Source organism: Balaenoptera ricei, chromosome 3 (genome assembly GCF_028023285.1).
Source record: "Balaenoptera ricei isolate mBalRic1 chromosome 3, mBalRic1.hap2, whole genome shotgun sequence".
In the NCBI taxonomy this organism is placed as follows: domain Eukaryota; kingdom Metazoa; phylum Chordata; class Mammalia; order Artiodactyla; family Balaenopteridae; genus Balaenoptera; species Balaenoptera ricei.
In genome coordinates this window covers 120,441,054-120,462,068 of record NC_082641.1, presented here as the reverse complement: position 1 = coordinate 120,462,068, position 21,015 = coordinate 120,441,054, and the positions used below count along the sequence as shown (strand labels likewise).

The 21,015-nt window shown below is 39.9% G+C and overlaps 1 protein-coding gene across 6 annotated transcripts in view; it reads right to left on the bottom strand.

Annotated features, from left to right (window-relative positions):
* Positions 1 to 21,015, bottom strand: part of ARHGAP26 (Rho GTPase activating protein 26) — a 472,664-nt gene that overhangs the window by 169,531 nt on the left and 282,118 nt on the right. For all 6 annotated transcript variants that reach the window (XM_059917368.1, XM_059917369.1, XM_059917371.1 and 3 more), the window contains 3 exons: positions 3,688 to 3,775; positions 1,944 to 2,002; positions 89 to 194 (listed from right to left, as the gene is read on the bottom strand). In XM_059917368.1, the coding sequence (XP_059773351.1) occupies positions 89 to 194; positions 1,944 to 2,002; positions 3,688 to 3,775 (253 nt within the window). The remainder of the gene's footprint in view (positions 1 to 88; positions 195 to 1,943; positions 2,003 to 3,687; positions 3,776 to 21,015) is intronic.

The window sequence follows — 21,015 nt, the reverse complement described above, 5'->3', positions numbered from 1 at the left end:
AACATAAGCAGAACTGAGACCAGCTTTAGTGCTAAGATAAGAACTTTCCAGGGCTGAGAGAAAGGCCAGCAATCAGTCTTAAACCTACTTTGCCAAGTGGTTCATGAGCAGCTGTAACATCTGCCTATTTTTCTCTGGGAGCCGATGAACAAGGCTGTGGATTTCAGAGACCCGTGACTCCTGGTTCTCCAGCTCTGTGAAGGAAGGAGGGAGGCAATACTGGATCAGGGCCACAGTTAAATCAGTTTACAAGACAAAAATCAGAGGAAACCAAATGTTGGGACAAGAGACTGAGGATTTCTCAGAGGTATAAGATCCTGTTCTGTGTACTTGTGACTAGACCGACTAGATTTAAAAGTGCTTTTAATGCTGCTTTCCTTAACAGAGTTCATTAAGAAAAAATGTCCGTCAACATGACTGATCTCCCTTAAAAAATCAGAAATTATCTTCTGAGACCAACAGGCATCAGAAAGTTGAGGTTCTCAGCAAGGGACTTCTAGCAAGTCAGTTAACACTTCTGGGCCTCCATTTTCCCTTCTAGCCAGTGCCTAACACGCTGATAGGTATGTGGCTGGTGCCCAATAAATGTTTGCTAAATAAACATGTGAACGAGCAACTATGAAAAAAAAATGACCGTCAAAAAGTTCACGCCAGAATGATGACGTGATGAAATGGAGCCAGTCAGCCGCGTACTTGGAGCAGGAACAAACTCGGGAGCAGCTGGCTATACAGAGTGGCAGCTTCGTTTCAAGGAAGGAAGGAACTTTATGCACTCGTCAAGGGATAAACAAATTGTACGTGAACAGCCTTGCAAGGGTCTCAAATATCAAAATAACACCTCGAGACAGCATCAAAGACATCAAGGGAAATGTCCAGTTAATCTCAAGTCATGTGTGACAACCAGCCTGGGAGAAGAAAGGAATGGCAGATAAAATAAGGAAATGTTTCTGCCAGCCTATAACCTAAATCATGGACTGTCACGTTCTCTCGGTTGAACTTGGGTACGTGGCTTCATTTCTCTGGGAAATACATTGATGGCACTCATCACACCTATTTATAGGACTGAGGTGAGGTTTAATTAGAGAATGGTTGCTATGGGTTTGGAATTTCTCAGAGAAAGAAATCACATAAACAGCATCTTCACTTCCAGCTTTCTCCCAGATCTTTCTCCTGCTTTACGGGGACGGCTATGTGTGGATAAGGCCACCAGAACAGAGGTACTCTTAAATTAGGCCAGTAGTAGCTACCAGGGTAAACAGACTCTGATGGCTTAAAGGAAACAGGGAGAGGCATAGGCTATGGACATAATAGCACAGTGGGGATTTATGCCAGACTTAAATCTGATAGAGAATCTTACTGCCCCTTATAGGTGGCCTGCCCTATGTAGACAGAGTCCAGTATACTTAGGGTGGCTTGCACCTAAACCCTATGTATTTTAATACCAGTAATATGATGCTCAGGGCTTAGATGATATAGCTGAAGAATGATCAGAAGCTATAAATGCAAACCGTGATGGAAAGAGAACTGGGAAGTTATATAAATGGTGCCAGATTCAGGGAAATACGTCCAATGCTCAATTTAGGTAATGGGCAGAGTCTGATTCATTCCAAAAAATGCTACTCCAGGGCTGGAAAAAACCCGAGGAGTTAGAACTCCAATAATCAAAATTAGAAAGGCAAACTTGCTTTTCTCACCTCTCCATCACCCCCAAACTCACTTCTGAAGTTTCTCCCCTCGACTGTAAATTCAACGTGCTAACAAGGCCCTTAGCAATCTGACTTGGTTTCGCTTTTATTCTGTGACAGTCTCATGAGTGTTTATGTGGGTAGTTTACACGCAGAATACGAGGGATTAGGTAATACTTATTTTGGGACACTGACTGTTCTTTGAAATAGAAAAATCTATTCCCTTTCCCTTAAAACTGCGGTGAAAAGAAAACTTACTTGCTGCTTTGATGAAACTTCTTTGAAACTGGTACATCATGAGTGGTCCTGGAAGCATTCTGAAATGAAAGGATACACACTAGTCAGCTTAATGAAAACAATCCTATTCTCGCTACCTAGCAGCCTAGAGACGGCCAGACCGTATCACATTTCTCAAAGACAAAGATCACGGGCAAACAACAGCAACTCAGTTTAGTCCAACTTAGTTTCCCTTTTGAAAGGGTCCTGAGATTTCACCTGAAATGTTCATTCTTTCTTCTTTTTAAGAGAATGGATACAACTTAGGTCTCATAGAGTCACAACCAGAAAACTGCTAATGCAAAAGTCTAGCACAAACTGAGAGATTTCCTTTTCAGTCAGTGACTCGCCCTCCACAAGAGCATTTTAAGATGTGTCCGAGAAACAGGCAACTAACCCAACATTTGCAATCACCTGCTCTTAAACTCTCGTCTTCCTGGCATCTTAGTCACTTCATTGGATACAGTATGCAAGACTTTTGTAGGTGTTTTTGTGGCAAATTCACTATGGAGTGTTGCTCCAGAATGCCAAAGGGCTAGAACCCTTAATATTAGGCATGATACAATCAAATTTTATCTGCTATTTAAAATATATTTATATTTTATACTTATTGTCCATTAGCTAATCAATATCAACATGCACAAATAAGTACCAAATACAAACCTCTACCATTTGGTTTTGTGTAAACTACAATGGTAGTATTTGGGATATGAATATGTTTTATGAATATGTTTAACTGTAAACTTGAGGTTTTTTTTACTGATAGTCTAAATGATAAGCTTCTCAACAGACGATCCATGATTCTTGGTTCAGAGTTTTATTTTACTCTCATCGGATCCCCTGCTTCAACTCTTAGTCATCACTTGCATGACATCTTACTCTTGACTCCAAGAGCCTTCCAGCAATTCCCCAACAGCCAATAAAACCTGCATCACCAATTCCTTTTCTGTGGCTTTTGAGCCAACTAAATCTTGACAAACCTGTACAAATGCTTATGCAATTCGTGATTATAGTTCTCCTCTCTGTTTAAGACTACACCCCCACTTTCCTGTGTGAGAAGAACTACAGTGGAGAACGATAATACTCCTATACTTCACGTCCAGCATGGCTTTCAGTCTACTCGGGAAACTGAGATGTGAGCAGCTGGTCAATCACCCACTCCCTTAATAACCAAGGGAGGGGTGGGAGGTAGCAGGAATATTACACGTATTATTACAAGGAAAGCAGTCTCCTCTCCAATGAAGTCATATTCACCAATCTAAGCAGAAGGAGTCAAAAAGGAGCGCCATTAAGTTCTCATTTTTGAGGAGCAAGGCCAGCAGTATACTCTATCTGTGCAAGGCGCAGAGCTCCCCAAATACGTAGGGTATGTAATCACGCATTCTCAACAGAATAGGATACGCAATTCCTTGTTTTTTTTAGCAGATTATTCAGGGATTGCAGGGAATACCACATTTGAGGTTCTGTTAAAGGCTAATCGTCATAGTGGCTTCTCAAAAACAGCAAAGCTTCCTAAATCACTCATGGCACCATTGCACAATGGTAACCCATCAACTAGGGATGATTTATAATCGGTTGGACCAGCTGAGCTAATTGTACCCACACATAAGCTGTTTCCACATCTCAAACACCCACCCAACAGCTCTCTGGAGGCTGAAAATAAAACTTTCTTCCTGATTGCATGATAACAAGCTGGCACCATGCCCTGCAAATGGAAAGTCCCTACCTTAGGTAGGTTTTCAAAGCACTAGTGATGGTCTTTATCTCCCACTCGGCACAGATATCCGTTTCTGTTTCAGAAGCTGTTTTGGGGTCTAAAATGAAGAAAAGACAATGGGTAAAACAGAGCAGAAAAGACAGCTAAAAAACAAGCATACATAAAAGCATTCAACCTCCCTACTAAACAAAGAAATCCAAAGTAAAAAAGGACACCTATTTTTTCCTCATTAAATTAGAAAAATGTTTAAAAATCCAAATATCTACTGCTGGCAAAAATGCAATGAAACTGATCCTCTAAGAAACTGCTGGAGGCAGATGAGATAAATGCAACAGATTTGAAAAGTAATTTGGCAATACGTATCAAGTCCTAAAAAGGTTTATATACTTTGAAGCAGTAATCCCACTTCTCACAACCCATCCTCAGGAAATAAGATAAGGCATGAAAAAGTTACACACATCCCAAATGTTCAACATACACTGCTCTTGATAACAGCAGAACAATTTTTTTTTTTTTAGCAGAACAAATTTTAAAAGAACAACCTAAATAGCCCATGATAGAATGATTAAGTTCATCATGGTATATTCCTGATAGAATATCATGTTGCATTTACATGATAATGATAACTATATAGCAAAATGGAAAATGCCTGAATTATCATGTAATGTCAAGCAAAAAAAAAAAAAAAAAGATTTAAAAGTTTGTGAGAAACTCAAATGAACAAAGGCTGAAAGGAAATACTCTACAATGAAAAGAGTGGTGAGGTTAGAGTGGTAGAATTGTGGTTTTTATATTTTCTAAACTATGACTTGATTCCATTACTTATCTATTTTAAATTGCCCTAAACCAAGACGTGCAACAAAACCACCATAATGATATCAACTCCTGATCATTTCTTCCTTTGTTTCCTCTTGTGTGGACTTCCAAACAAATGTGTGTATTTCAGATAAATGTGTACTGTAAAAGAAGAAATAATTCTTGCAGTCTTTCGGAGCGGCACACAGGCAGGTGAGAGTACGAGGCAGAGGCTTAACTGTTTCACAAACCAGCAGACCTCCGTCTTCTGGCTGGCGAGGTGGTTGGAAGTAGAGTCTCTCAGTGCATTGAAGGGAGAATCCAGCTTCTGGCGATTTGCCTCCCAGCTCTCGTTCCTGTTTTCAGCTGGGCTGCTACCCTTTTCTCACACCTACTCAGGTGAGGCCCCACCCTTCCAGGGGTGGGGAATGAGATGTCTCTGGACCCCGGGACTGGTTCAGGGATGGTCCAAGACTGGGCAGCATGAAATCCAGGACTTTTCCAGGACAGGGGAAGAGACACCTGCTGTCTCCTGCTGTGCTTGCACCGGGAGGTTATACTGCTGCTCTAGGTGCCACTGCGTGAAGCCTGAGAGTAGAGCCTGACAGACACAGCCAAGGTAAGAGAGGCAGAGAGAGCAGGTCTGGGTGACATGGTTTGAGCCCTTGCGTCTCGCCATGCCTTTTTAATCACATAAGCCAATAAATTCCCTTCTTCCTTAAGCTAGTTGAGGTCAGCTTTTCTGTTTCTTATAATTCAGAGGTCTAAATGATATAGTAGAGACAGCCACCAGACTGTCTCTTTCTGGACAGTCTCTGAGAAGAAACAGGTTCCTTCTGCAGGGCCCACGGCCTTTCAGCTGGGAAGGGGAATGAGTCACAGGTGGGCACAACACATTTTCTATTAACTGGGAAAGAACCCACTTTCATCCTAGTAGGAAGAGGCCAAATAATCAAGAGTGCCTTAAGGATTTAGGGCCTAATCCCCAAGTAAGGACACAAATGCAGCTGGTACCTACTGCTCTCAGTGTGTTCCCCTAACACACAATGCAAGATGAGAGGACAGGGCCCTGGTTCAATAAGTGGTTGGCTCCTAATGGCAGAACGGCTGTTTGTTTGCAGGTGATCCTGGTCAATAATGAAGCCTGTATTGTCATATGAAACAAACAAGGAAGAACCTAAAGAGCATGATTTTATTTCTAGGGCCACAGAATTGTAAACTCCAGAGTTCAATCACAGCAAATTTCTGAAAAGTAACAAAGTATGGTTTTCCAAATATCCAAAACCTCTCCAGCTTTAATTCTTTTCTTGCTTTGCCATCTCCCACTCCTTTAATGGTTTCTTCCTGTGGAAGTGTATGTACCAAAAAACTTTGCTTAGTGTGACCTTTTTCCCTCCGCATCTCCAAGAAGCATGGAGAGCTGCCACAGTGTGTGGTTCCTGGACGCGAGACAAATGTTACTGTACATTTTTCTGTGGAAGAAACCAACTTCTACCCAAGAAGAGTGAACAGGACACTAAACAAGCAGCAGTTGGCAGGTCTGGGAGTTGTGAACTGTTCCATGAACCACATTTAGCAAACTAATGATTAGCTTCCACTTATTCAGGCTCTGTAACCATAGGAATATTGTGTAACATTACAGAGAGGAGAGTCAAATTACAGCCCGGCTAAAGGGGTTTTTATAGCACTGATGAGGCAAGGTTCATAACTTGAGCACGTCCATTTCAATTCATTTAACGTCCAAACTAAATTGAATACAGCCTCCCAAGCTACCCCGTTTTCAGACACCGTTGCCAATTGCCATCCCTCCCTATCGATGCTCCCTTCACTTACAGAAGCTTCCTGGCATATGATGCAGAGACACATTTGACAATTTTCTTCAGAACTCAGTACATATCTCCTAACCAGGTCACTTGACCATTGTGGACTTAGTAACACTGACCAGAGCTAGAGGAGCAGTCCAATGTACAAAAAGGCATCATGCGGATACAGCGAAATGAGTGCACTTCCTCCGCAAGCTACTCCCACGTGAATTCAGAAAAACAGGAGATGTGGACTGGAAGTGGTGGTTACAAGGGGAAGTAGTTTTAGAAATGTCACACTGGATCAGACAAGACCCAGGTCCACTGCTGTGCTCCTGACAAAGACACTAAGGACCTTCTGGAGGAAGGGAGTAGGAAAGTCGCCTATGTACTCCTAATCTCCTAATGACACACTATAATGTATCAAAATTAAAGTTCATGTGCCGTGAACCAAGATGGCGAAGTAGAAGGACGTGCTTTCGCTCCCTCTTGCGAGAACACCAGAATCACAACTAGCTGCTGGACAATCACTGACAGGAGGACACTGGAACTCACCAAAAACGAAACCCCACATCCAAAAACAAAGGAGAAGCCACAATGAGATGGTAGGAGGGGCGCAATCACAGTAAAATCAAATCCCATAACTGCTAGGTGGGTGACCCACAGACTGGAGAACACTTATGCCACAAAAGGCCACCCACTGGCGTGAAGGTTCTGAGCCCTACGTCAGGCTTCCCAACCTGGGGGTCTGGCAATGGGAGGAGGAATTCCTAGAGAATCACACTTTGAAGGCTAGTGGGATTTGACTGCATGACTTCGACAGGACTGGGGGAAACAGAGACTCCACTCTTGGAGGGCACACACAAAATAGTGTGTGCATCGGGACACAGGGGAATGAGCAGTGACCCCAGGGGAGACTGAACCACACCTACCTGCTAGTGTTGGAGGGTTGCCTGCAGAGGCGGGGGTTGGCTGTGGCTCACCGTGGGGATTAGGATACTGGCAGCAAAATTTCTGGGAAGTAATCCTTGGCGTGAGCCCTCCCAGAGTCCACCATTAGCCCCACCAAAGAGCCCACCATTAGCCCCACCAAAGAGCCCAGGTAGGCTCCAGTGCTGGGTTGCCTCGGGCCAAACAACAAATAGGGAGGGAACCCAGTCCCATCCATCAACAGTCAAGCGGATTAAACTTTAAGTGAGCTCTGCCCACCAGAGCAACACCCAGCTCTACCCACCACCAGTCCCTCCCATCAGTAAACTTGCACAAGCCTCTTAGATAGCCACATCCACCAGAAGGCAGACAGCAGAAGCAAGAAGAACTACAATCCTGCAGCCTGTGGAAAAAAAACCACATTCACAGAAAGATAGACAAGATGAAAAGGCAGAGGGCTATGTACCAGATGAAGGAACAAGATAAAACCCAGGAAAAACAACTAAATGAAGTGGAGATAGGCAACTTTCCAGAAAAAGAATTCAGAATAATGATAGTGAAGATGATCCAGGACCTCGGAAAAAGAATGGAGGCAAAGATCGAGAAGATGCAAGAAATGTTTAAGAAAGACCTAGAAGAATTAAAGAACAAACAAACAGAGATGAACAATACAATACCTGAAATGAAAACTACACTAGAAGAAATCAATAGCAGAATAACTGAGGCAGAAGAACGGATAAGTGACCTGGAAGATAGAACGGTGGAATTCACTGCCGCAGAACAGAATAAAGAAAAAAGAATGAAAAGAAATGACGACAGCCTAAGAGACCTCTGGGACAACATTAAATGCAACAACATTTGCATTATAGGGGTCCCAGAAGGAGAAGAGAGAGAGAAAGGACCTGAGAAAATACTTGAAGAGATTATAGTCGAAAACTTCCCTAACATGGGAAAGGAAATAGCCACCTAAGTCCAGGAAGTGCAGAGAGTCCCATACAGGATAACACACTGAGACACATAGTAATCAAATTGGCAAAAATTAAACACAAAGAAAAATTATTGAAAGCAGCAAGGGAAAAACAGCAAATAACATACAAGGGAACTCCCATAGGTTAACAGCTGATTTCTCAGCAGAAACTCTACAAGCCAGAAGGGAGTGGCATGATATATTTAAAGTGATGAAAGGGAAGAACCTACAACCAAGATTACTCTACCCAGCAAGGATCTCATTCAGACTCGATGGAGGAATCAAAAGCTGTACAGACAAGCAAAAACTAAGAGAATTCAGCACCACCAAAATAGCTCTAAAACAAATGCTAAAGGAACTTCTCTAAGTGGGAAACACCATAGAAGAAAAGGACCTACAAAAACAAACCCAAGACAATTAAGAAAATAGTCACAGGAACATACATATCGATAATTACCTTCAATGTGAATGGATTAAATGCTCCAACCAAAAGACACAGGCTCACTGAATGGAGACAAAGACAAGACCCATATATATGCTGTCTACAAGAGAAGCACTTCAGACCTAGGGACACATACAGACTGAAAGTGAGGGGATGGAAAAAGATATTCCATGCAAATGGAAATCAAAAGAAAGCTGGAGTAGCAATACTCATATCACATAAAATAGACATTAAAATAAAAAATGTTACAAGAGACAAGGAAGGACACTACATAATGATCAAGGGATCAATCCAAGAAGAAGATATAACAATTATAAATACATATGCACCCAACATAGGAGCACTTCAATACATAAGGCAACTGCTAACAGCTATAAAAGAGGAAACCGACAGTAACACAATAATAGTGGGGGACTTTAACACCTCACTTACACCAATGGACAGATCATCCAAAATGAAAATAAATAAGGAAACAGAAGCTTTAAATGACACAATAGACCAGATAGATTTAATTGATATTTATAGGACATTCCATCCAAAAACAGCAAATTACACTTTCTTTTGAAGTGCGCACGGAACATTATCCAGGATAGATGACATCTTGGGTCACAAATCAAGCCCCAGTAAATTTAAGAAAATTGAAATCATATCAAGCATCTTTTCTGACCACAACGATATAAGAGTAGATATCAATTACAGGAAAAAACCTGTAAAAAATAGAAACACATAGAGGTTAAACAATACGTTACTAAATAACCAAGAGATCATTGAAGAAATCAAAGAGGAAATCAAAAAATACCTAGAGACAAATGACAATGAAAATACGATGATCCAAAACCTATGGGATGCAGCAAAAGCAGTTCTAAGAGGGAAGTTTATAGCTATACAAGCCTACCTCAAGGAACAAGAAAAATCTCTAATAAACAATCTAACCTTACACCTAAAGGAATTAGAGAAAGAAGAACAAACAAAACCCAAAGTTAGTAGAAGGAACGACATCATAAAGATCAGAGCAGAAATAAATGAAATAGAAACAAAGAAAACAATAGCAAAGATCAATAATACTAAAAGCTCGTTCTTTGAGAAGATAAACAGAATTGATAAACCACTAGCCAGACTCATCAAGAAAAAGAGGGAGAGGACTCAAATCAATGAAATTAGAAATGAAAAAGGAGAAGTTACAACAGACACCACAGAAATACAAACCATCCTAAGAGACTACTACAAGCAACTCTATGTCAATAAAATGGACAACCTGGAAGAAATGGACAAATTCTTAGAAAGGTACAACCTTCCAAGACAGAACCAGGAAGAGATAGAAAATATGAACAGACCAATCACAAGTAATGAAATTGAAACTGTGATTAAAATTCTTCCAACAAACAAAAGTCCAGGACCAGATGGCTTCACAGGTGAATTCTATCAAACATTTAGAGAAGAGCTAACACCCATCCTTCTCAAACTCTTCCAAAAAATTACAGAGGAAGGAATACTCCCAAACTCATTCTATGAGGCCACCATCATCCTGATACCAAAACCAGACAAAGATATCACAAAAAAAGAAAATTACAGACCAATATCACTGATGAATAAAGATGTAAAAATCCTCAACAAAATACTAGCAAACAGAATCCGAAAACACATTAAAAGGATCATACACCATGATCAAGTGGGATTTATCCCAGGGATGCAAGGATTCTTCAATATACGCAAATTAATCAATGTGATACACCATATTAAGAAATTGAAGAAGAAAAACCATATGACCATCTCAATAGATGCAGAAAAAGGTTTTGACAAAATTCAACACCCATCTACGATAAAAACTCTTCAGAAAGTGGGCGTAGTGGGTACCTACCTCAACATAATAAAGGCAATATACAACAAACCCACAGCAAACATCATTCTCAATGGTGAAAAACTGAAAGCATTTCCTCTAAGATCAGGAACAAGACAAGGATGTCCACTCTCACCACTATTATTCAACATAGTTCTGGAAGCCCTAGCCACGGCAATCAGAGAAGAAAAAGAAATAAAAGGAATACAAATCGGAAAAGAAGAAGTAAAACTGTCATTGTTTGCAGATGACATGATACTATACATAGAGAATCTTAAAGATGTACCAGAAAACTACTAGAGCTAATCAATGAATTTGGTAAAGTTGCAGGATACAAAATTAATGTACAGAAATCTCTTGCATTCCTATACACTAATGATGAAAAATCTGAAAGAGAAATTAAGGAAACACTCCCATTTACCACTGCAACAAAAAGAATAAAATACCTAGGAATAAACCTACCTAGGGAGACAAAAGACCTGTATGCAGAAAACTATAAGATACTGATGAAAGAAATTAAAGATGATACCAACAGATGGAGAGATATACCATGTTCTTGGATTGGAACAATCAATATTGTGAAAATGACTATACTACCCAAAGCAATCTACAGATTCAATGCAATCCCTATCACACTACCAATGGCATTTTTTACAGAACCAGAATAAAAAATCTTAAAATGTGTATGGAGACACAAAAGACCCTGAATAGCCAAAGCAGTCTTGAGGGAAAGAAACGGAGCTGGAGGAATCAGACTCCCTGACTTCAGACTATACTACAAAGCTACAGTAATCAAGACAATATGGTACTGGCACAAAAACAGAAATATAGATCAATGGAACAGGGTAGAAAGCCCAGAGATAAACCCACGCACATATGGTCAACTAATCTATGACAAAGGAGGCAATGATATGCAATGGAGAAAAGACAGTCTCTTCAATAAGTGGTGCTGGGAAAACTGGACAGCTACATGTAAAAGAATGAAATTAGAACACTCCCTAACACCATACACAAAAATAAACTCAAAATGGATTAGAGACCTAAATGTAAGACTGGACGCTATAAAACTCTTAGAGGAAAACATAGGAAGAACAATCTTTGACATAAATCACAGCAAGATCTTTTTTGGCCCACCTCCTAGAGTAATGGAAATAAAAACAAAAATAAACAAATGGGATCTAATGAAACCTCAAAGCTTTTGCACAGCAAAGGAAACTATAAACAAGACGAAAAGGCAACCCTCAGAATGGGAGAAAATATTTGCAAACAAATCAACAGACAAAGGATTAATCTCCAAAATATATAAACAGCTCATGCACCTCAATACTTAAAAAACAAACAACCCAATCCAAAAATGGGCAGAAGACCTAAATAGACGTTTCTCCAAAGAAGACAAACAGATGGCCAAGAAGCACATGAAAAGCTGGTCAACATCACTAATTAGTAGAGAAATGCAAATCAAAACTACAATGAGGTACCACCTCACACCAGCTAGAATGGGCGTCGAAAATCTACAAACAACAAATGCTGGAGAGGTTGTGGAGAAAAGGGAATCCTCTTGCATTGTTGGTGGGAATGTAAATTGATACAGCCACTATGGAGAACAGTATGGAGTTTCCTTAAAAAACTAAAAATAAAATTACCATATGATCCAGCAATCCCACTACTGGGCATATACCCAGAGAAAACCATAATTCAAAAAGACACATGCACCCCAATGTTCACTGCAGTACTATTTACAACAGCCAGGTCATGGAAGCCACCTAAATGCCCATCGACAGATGAATGGATAAAGAAGATGTGGTACATATATACAGTGGAATATTACTCAGCCATAAAAAGGAATGAAATTGGGTGATGTGTTGAGACGTGGATGGATCTAGAGACTGTCATACAGAGTGAAGTAAGTCAGAAAGAGGAAAAGAAATATCGTATATTAACGCATATATGTGGAACCTAGAAAAATGGTACAGATGAACCGGTTTGCAGGGCAGAAATTGAGACACAGATGTAGAGAACAAAGGTATGGACACCAAGGGTGGAAAGTGGCGGGGGGGTGGGGGTGGTGGTGTGCTGAATTGGGTGATTGGGATTGACATGTATATACTGATGTGTATAAAACTGATGACTAATAAGAACGTGCTGTATAAAAAAAAAATAAAATATAATTCAAAAATTTAAAAAAAAATTTTTTTTCTCTTCAACTGTGAAGGTAATATATGAACACCACCAAAAAAAAATATTCAAGCAAAACAAGTAGATAAACATCACAAGGTAACGCTTTCCTGTGCTAGAGATGACTCAATACTGGTTTTGTGCACGTATGCAATCTCTAACAGTATGTACATAAACAAGCAGTTTTATGAATATGTACAGTTTTCTAAAAACACAAATGGAAGCACATTATAGATGTCGTTCTGTGCACTGCTAGTTTCATTTAACAATATCTTAAGAAACTGTTCCATATAAGTACACTACCTTACAGTACTTCACTGTACCATGGTTAATGCCCCCATTCATGGAGATGAAGGTTGTTCACTGGTTGTTGCTATGGTAAACAATGATATAAACCCCTGTTCCCTTGTATATGTCTTACCTAGAGAAAAAATTCCTATAAGTGGAATTTCTGAGTCAGAAAGTATGTGTATTTTTAATTTTGAAAGATACTGCTCAATTAACCTCTCAAAGGTTGTACCATTACATTTAAGCATGAGTGTGACTCCTTCCTCAAAATCCTTGACAACAATGTATAATCAAACACTTTGATCTTAGTCAATGTGATAGGTTAAAAAAAAAAAAAGTCATCTGCTTTAATTTGCATTTTTTACTGAGGAGGAAAATTGAGAATCCTCTCCTATGTGTGTGTTTTAAAGTCAAGTTTACTGAGATATACTCAACCTTTTCAAGTATACACTTCCATGATTTTTGACAAATATATATACAGTCATGGGGTAACCACCACCACAGTCAAGATGTAAGTCATTGTCATCACCCCCCGCCACAAAATTCTCCTGTGCCTCTTTCTCCATAGCCAATCCCCTCTCCCTCCATCTCTAGCCCCTGGCAACCACTTTCCATAGCATAATACTTGTGAAATCCATCCATGTTGTTACACAGGCCAGTAGTTTGTTCCTTTTATTACTGAGCACTATTCAATTTTATGGACATATCCACTGACTAGTTGGTAGACTTTGGGTTGTTTCCAGTTTTTGGCTGTTACAAATAAAGCAGCTGTAAATGTTTGCATTCAGGTCTTATGGACTACATTTTCATCTCTTGGGTAAATACCTAGGAGTGGAACTGGGTACAAATATGTAGGAGTGGGTCATATGATAAATATGTTTAACTTTATCAAAACTTCCAAATGGTTTTCCAAAACAGTTGGGCCATTTTGCATTCCCACCAGCCAATAGGAGAACTCTAGTTGCTTCACATCTTCATCAACACATGATATGGTCATGTGTTTAATCTTGAAATTTTAGCTATTCTAGTAGGTGTGTAGAAATAACTCATTGTTAAAATTTGCTTTTCCTTAATGACTACTGATGTTGGTCATCTTTTCATGTACTTTTGGGCCATCTGTGTATTTTCTTTGGTGAACTGTTTGTTCAAATCTTGTCTCCATTTTAAAAACTGGGGTGTTACATTCTGACTACTGAATTGCAGGAGTTATTTTTAATACATTCTGGATACAAATCATTTATCAGATACATATTTTGCAAATATTTTCTCTTGTAGCTTGGCTCTTCTCTTTCTTAATATATTTTTAGGAGCAGAAGCTTTTTTTTATTTGGGTAAAGTTCAGTTTATCAGATTTTTCTTTTATGGTTCCTGCTTTGTGTGTTTTCTTCTTGAAGCTTAATAGTTTTATCTCTTAGGTTTAGGACCATAATCTATTTTGAGTTAGTTTTTGTATATAGTTTAAGATAAGGGTTGAATTTATTTTTTTCTCATATGGATGTCCAATTGTACTAGTACCATTTGTTGAAACAAATGTCCTTTCCCTATTGAATTACTCTGACACCTTTATCACAGATCAATTGACCATATATGAGTGGGTCCTATTTCTAGATTCTCCTGTCTGTTCCACTGATCTATATGTCATTCCAAAGAAAATATCATCTTGCTTTCCTGCATTTAAACATTAGTTGTATTTTGTTTGTCTTTTTCTAAAATCTTCTTGAGCCTTTCACATCCTCCATCTCCATTACATCTTTGAGGAAGTTGTTCATGTAAGTATACTATCCTCTGTGTAAAATAAGACTTCTTTTACAGGCAATTCTTGCAAGGCAATTCTTACAGGCAATTCTTATAGGCAATTGTTCTTCTACAGGCAATTCTTGCAAGGCTAGATTTAATACTTAGCAATTTGATAAGCAAATCTGCTTATCAAATTTTTTCTGATTATAAAAGTTGTACCTCTGAAAAACTTTAAACACCTTCCATATCTAGTGCCTAAGAATCCAGAGTACTTACAGCCACTTCTGTTCTGAGATCCAAAAGCTACTGCTGTCTCAAGTCCCTGTCTTAGGAGAACCTGCCTGAAGCATCCCTATAAGCAAAGATGACAGTGGGAGGAGCAGACAGGAAGGTGAGCATCCATCTGTGGTCTCCATTCTCTGGGAAGTCCAGACTGTGGTTAATAGTGACCTTACTAGTTCCCAGAAGGATCAATCCTTCATCCAAGCAGTCTACTCTCTCCCAGTCCTGGTCATCATTTGTCTGCTCCCCTTTACTGGTGGCTAAAGTTGGAAGTATACAACGTGCATGACTCTGCCGCTTCCATGAGGCTAGTCTTCAAACCTTGGGGCTGTTTCTGCAAGCCTTTAGGTCTTAGAAGTTGTCATGAAAAATATCTATTACTTTAGGGTTTCTTAGGGAAGAAGCTCTTGCTTGCTTTTATTTATGCCGTGCTGTGAAAGGGTGTGAGAAATGAAGGTCCCAGAGGAGTCAGAAGGATGGTTCATGGCTAGATCAGATATCAGTGGGTGAGGCATGCTACTGTAACTTGGTGCTTTAAAGCATCGCAATTTAATACCTTCCATGTGTTCTCTATAGCACCAACCTGACTTTAAACATTAGTAAAACAAACAAACAAACAAACAACAAAATCAAAACAAAACCGGAAAAAGTTACAGGATAAGAAAAGAAAAAATAGCAACACTAAACTTGCATTCCTTCACCACCACTGTGAGAAACTAATAAAGACACACACACATACACACACAAAGGCACAGAAAGTTTCAACAGCACAGAAAATGAGGCTCACAGTGAACATTCTGCCTGTCCCCAGAGGAATATCCACCAGGCAAAGCTTAGGTGAAGCCCAGAGGAAGACCCACCTGGGGGAACAATGTGATAGGCGACGGCCTTCCGCCCACCCTAAAGTATAGCCGAAGCCACCCCAGGGAGGGGTGCCATGCTGCGCTGCTCCTACCCAACCAGAGCACAGCTCAGTATCCTGAGATTACGATCCGGGCAGGGAAATGAGACTGGGACAGAAGTGGAGGGGTGTCTGCTTATATAAAGGGAAGTGAATTCAGAAGGGGAAAGTCCTAGAAGAAACATGAGAGTGACAAGTGAAGAACCACAGCACACTTCAGATTAACCAGGAAGTAACTCCACTTCTCCCAGAACCATGACCAAATAGCAGAACCAGGAGAAATCTTTTCATGAGTACAGGTAGGTCCACACTAAATGAAAGATTTAAGAGCGCCAGAAAGTTGGACAGAACCATGTACAACAGTGCTCTAATATCATGTGAGAGGTTGATTCTAACAGGACTCAGGAAAACTGCAGCAGAGCGAGGAGAATCTACCCACAGTGAAGTTAACTGCAAAGATTTATAAACGTCTCTGTGTTCAGGTTTAATGAAAAAGAAGATAAAAAAGCTGATAAAATACTTTTCATGAAACACAGAAACCAGAGCACTCTAAAAACATGTCAGAAAGCATCTGTTCTTTATTATAAATAAAATTCAGAAAAATATGGATGCTGTGAAATAAGAAATCAAAGCAAAAAAACAGAGTGAAATAATAAAGGTGATAGCTGAAAGGTAGAAATGAAAAGAGCTAAATAAGTTAGTAAAAACACTGAAAATTCAATTATGAAATTAAAATTTGCATTATAAGCAGCAAAAAAAAAATCAGCCCAAAAGAAATTTAAATAAATAGCATGGATATAGGGTGCAAGTTTTAGAATTTTGCTATAATTCAAAGAATCAAGAGAAAAACAAACATTAAAAGATGAAAAATGAAGACAATTTATTTTTTTAAAGACTGAGAATTGCAGAATAACAAACAGAAAAAGAATTTGTTTTCCTTTAGAAAAATACGTGTGAAAACTCCTTCACTGGACCCCAACATGTATAAGAGAATGACTATATGGTGATATTTAAAGTAGTGGAAAGGAAGAAATTTTCTCCTTACATGGTTATTTGTCAATCAGATAAGTATTTGAGGAAAAGGAGTTAAGTTTCCTTTTTGCATGAATATATTCCAGATGGATTTCAAGGAAAATAAAAAGTTTTTGTAGTCCTGAAACGGGTAAGGTCTTTTAGGGCATAATCCATCTACGAAAAAGACTGACTTCATAAAAGATTTGACTTCATGAAAATTTTAAATATTCATAAGACAAAACAAAAACAAAAGTACCATAAATAAAGTTCAAGATGATAATCTGAAAAAAAATATTGGTAACATAGCCTCCATACCTAAAAAGGTCTTAAATTCAAAAGATGAATACATCAATAGAAAAATAGGGAAAGAACACAAACAGGCAATTCATGAAAGAATAAAAAGTGGTAAGAAACAGGAAAAATGGCCAGCCTCCACCAGAATTATTTTTTAAAAATACTTATAATTTAAACGCAAAAAAGTAATAGAGTATGGCAAGGATGTGTGCGGTAAAGGACACTCACCTCAGACTTTGCTGACAGCAAATTTGGGAATATCAATTAAAGGCCTTGAAAACATGTACATACCTTGACCCAGCAATTCAACATCTTAAAATAAACCCTAAGGAAATAATTAAATATGCATATAAAAATTAAAAATAGGGACTTCTCTGGTGGCACAGTGGTTAAGAATCCACCTGCCAATGCAGGGGACATGGGTTCAAGCCCTGGTCTGAGAAGATCCCACATGCCGTGGAGCAACTAAGCCCGTACACCACAACTACTGAGCCCACGCTCTAGAGCCTGTGAGCCACAACTACTGAGCCCAGGTGCCACAACTATTGAAGCCCACACGCCTAGAGCCCATGCTCCGCAACAAGAGAAGCCACCTCAAAGAGAAGCCCGCGCACTGCAACAAAGAGTAGCCCCCACACGGCAACGAAGACCCAACGCAGCCAAAAATAAATATAAATAAATAAATAAATTTATTTAAAAAATTAAAAATAACAGCAGCTAACATTTATTGACTAACATGTGGAGCCTCTGGACTCAGCAACCCACATGCATCTTTTCATTTAATCCTCCCATTATTACAGAGGCAGAGGCTATCACTACAGATAATGAGATAGAAGACTAGACGGGCTTAAATAATTTGTGTAAAATCAAATGGACAAGCCGTTTAATTATAACTTGCTTAACTCCAAAATGTACACTCTAAAATCTGCTATCCTGTCCCATAGGGATGTTCACCTGAGTGCTTTCTAGAATGATGAAGAACTTTAATCAGTCTATGGATCTGGGAATAGGGGGCTGACCTACACAATATATGACCCAAAAAAGTCGCACTTTAGAGGAACCTGAATAACATAAAATAGACACTGTATTGTTATGTGACAGAAGACTGCTATAAGCAGTATATATATGCACAGTGTGATTCCAATTTGTATTTTTTATGTTATATGATAGAATATTATATTTAAAAGGTGACAGTCATATGATGAAACGGTAGGTAAAGATTGTCTCTGGTCTGCCCGACTTTTATTTTTCTTCTTTTCTACTTTTTCTATTTCTCCAAATTTGCTACTATGACCACTCATAACTTTTAATCAGAAAAAGGTATTTAAAATCTATACGGGGGGGCTTCCCTGGTGGCGCGGTGGTTGGGGGTCTGCCTGCCAATGCAGGGGACACGGGTTCGAGCCCTGGTCTGGGAGGATCCCACGTGCTGCGGAGCGACTAGGCCCGTGAGCCACAATTACTGAGCCTGCACGTCTGGAGCCTGTGCTCCGCAACAAGAGAGGCCGCGATAGTGAGAGGCCCGCACACCGCGATGAAGAGTAGCCCCCACTTGCCGCAACTAGAGAAAGCCCTCGCACAGAAACGAAGACCCAACACAGCCATAAATAAACAAACAAACAAATAAATAAAAATTTAAAAAATATCTATACAGGGGACTTCCCTAGTGGCACAGTGGTTAAGAATCCACCTGCCAATGCAGGGGACATGGGTTTGAGCCCTGGTCCAGGAAGATCCCACATGCCACGGAGCAACTAATCCCGTGCACCACAACTACTGAGCCTGCGCTCTACAGCCTGTGAGCCACAACTACTGAGCCCACGTGCCACAACTACTGAAGTCCGTGTGCCTAGAGCCTGTGCTCCGCAACAAGAGAAGCCACTGCAAAGAAGAGAGGCTCCCACTTGCCTCAAATAGAGAAAGCCCGCACAGCAACGAAGACCCAATGTAGCCAAAAATAAATAAATAAATATTTTTAAAAATCTCTTATAAAAAACTATACAGGGAGAGACAGACATGTACTGAACGTGCACAGACAGAGCTGTCTATATTTTTTAAATGTTGAGCTAAACCTTAGAAAGATTTATCTTTACTTAACATACGGGGGGAGAAAAAGTAAACAAACAAACAGTACACACATGGAAGCCACTCTATTTCTAGGAATCTACATGTCTTCCTCCTCTTCACTCTTCAAAGACTAACGACCTCTGTTGCCAGGAGGTAGGGATAAGGGGCAGCACTTGGTATGACACTAGCAGGAGGCCACACCGCATATGCTATGAGTAATTCTGGCAAGCTTTCTTAAGGAATCCTAATCAGCAAAATACGATGTTCTCATAGTCTGGCTCTTCTATTCTTCCTCCTACCTAAAGTCCCCCAATGTATCAAGAGTACACAAAGCCAACTCCAAGTGATCAAAGGAAGCCTCTGGTTTTACTTAATTCTAACTCATATTTTCAGTAATAAAAATGCACTATTCCATTTCTGAGAGACTGACCAATAATCCAAATCTTAGTACCTGGTACATAATAGGGCATCCAGTGAATATAGAACCCAGAATAGGGAATGAATGCTTCACACTCAGCCCAGCCATGTCAGGGAGAGGCTTTGGAGTATAGGAGCCATACTTTTTTACACTCTTGGCTAACCCAGTATAGTACAAGTACCAAGAACTGATGAAGATGAGAGCATGTTCACAAAGGGGAAGGGAGACAGGGCTCTGCCTTCAGGTCTGGAGTTTCTCTGGCCTAATGGGTGATCCCTCAATTCCAAGATCTCATGTTTAACTTAATTGATCCCTCAATTCAAGATCTCATGTTTAACTATCTCATGTTTAACTTAATTGATAGTAAGAATCCCAGATACCATTCTCAACACTTTTGATTAGATCTTGCACTGTGGTCATCTCTCAGCTCTGGTTGAACCTCAGTTTGGGATCCAGTCTATCTGTAATGTCCTCCTGGCAGAGACAGCTTGGCCTTGTGACTTTTCAGCTGCTGGTTTTTATTTCTCATGACATTTCTGAGATGGTCATGATTATTTTGTCTGTCCCTAGGAAAACTGAGGAAGAGAACAGGACAAATATCTTGTTCAAAGGTCACTAAGGGAAGTGATAAAAACAAGATCTTTTCATACCACTCTTTGCTTAGCACAAAAGAGCTAAGACGCTTCTTTTTTAAATTAGCAAACCCGTCTAAAATGTCGTATTTCTTTTCATTAGTGTCACCTTACATAATCATCTGCTGCCTCTGAAATCTCTCTGCCCCTTTGACTCCCCTGTATCTAGTTCGTTACAAAGTCCCATTGATTCTCTTTCTCCAATCATTTTGAGCCTGTCCTTTTCTCCTGACCTCAGAGCAGCTATCTGGTTCAGCCATTGATCAGGTATGCTCTGCCTAATCTATCCCAACTGTCTTCTTCCTCCATGTGATTCCATGATCAGATGTGTGCTCCACATTGCTGCCAGCATTACCCTCCTAAAACTAGCATCTGATAGAGTTACACCTATGTTGGACATACTTTTTAAAAAAAATCACCCAGTAGCATTATTTCAGAAAAGCACTCCTCCATCATTCTATTAATAATCCTGCTCAGTCCCCAGGGTTCTATGGACTAACCCCTCACACACCCTACTCGCCCCACCACCACCAACCTCCTAGAGGTGGCATGGGATCACCAGAGACGGGCACAGGATCCAGGCCATCGGGATCAATCTTCTGTACGTCATGTGATTGGCCTGAGACTGTGAAATGAATCATGTGAATGGCCCCCATATGGACCAATCAAAATCCCCCCTCGGACCTTCTGTCAAAACCGTCAAGAAAGACACTCTCCTTTCAGTGATACAAGCTTCAAGGACCACTGAGGTTGGAT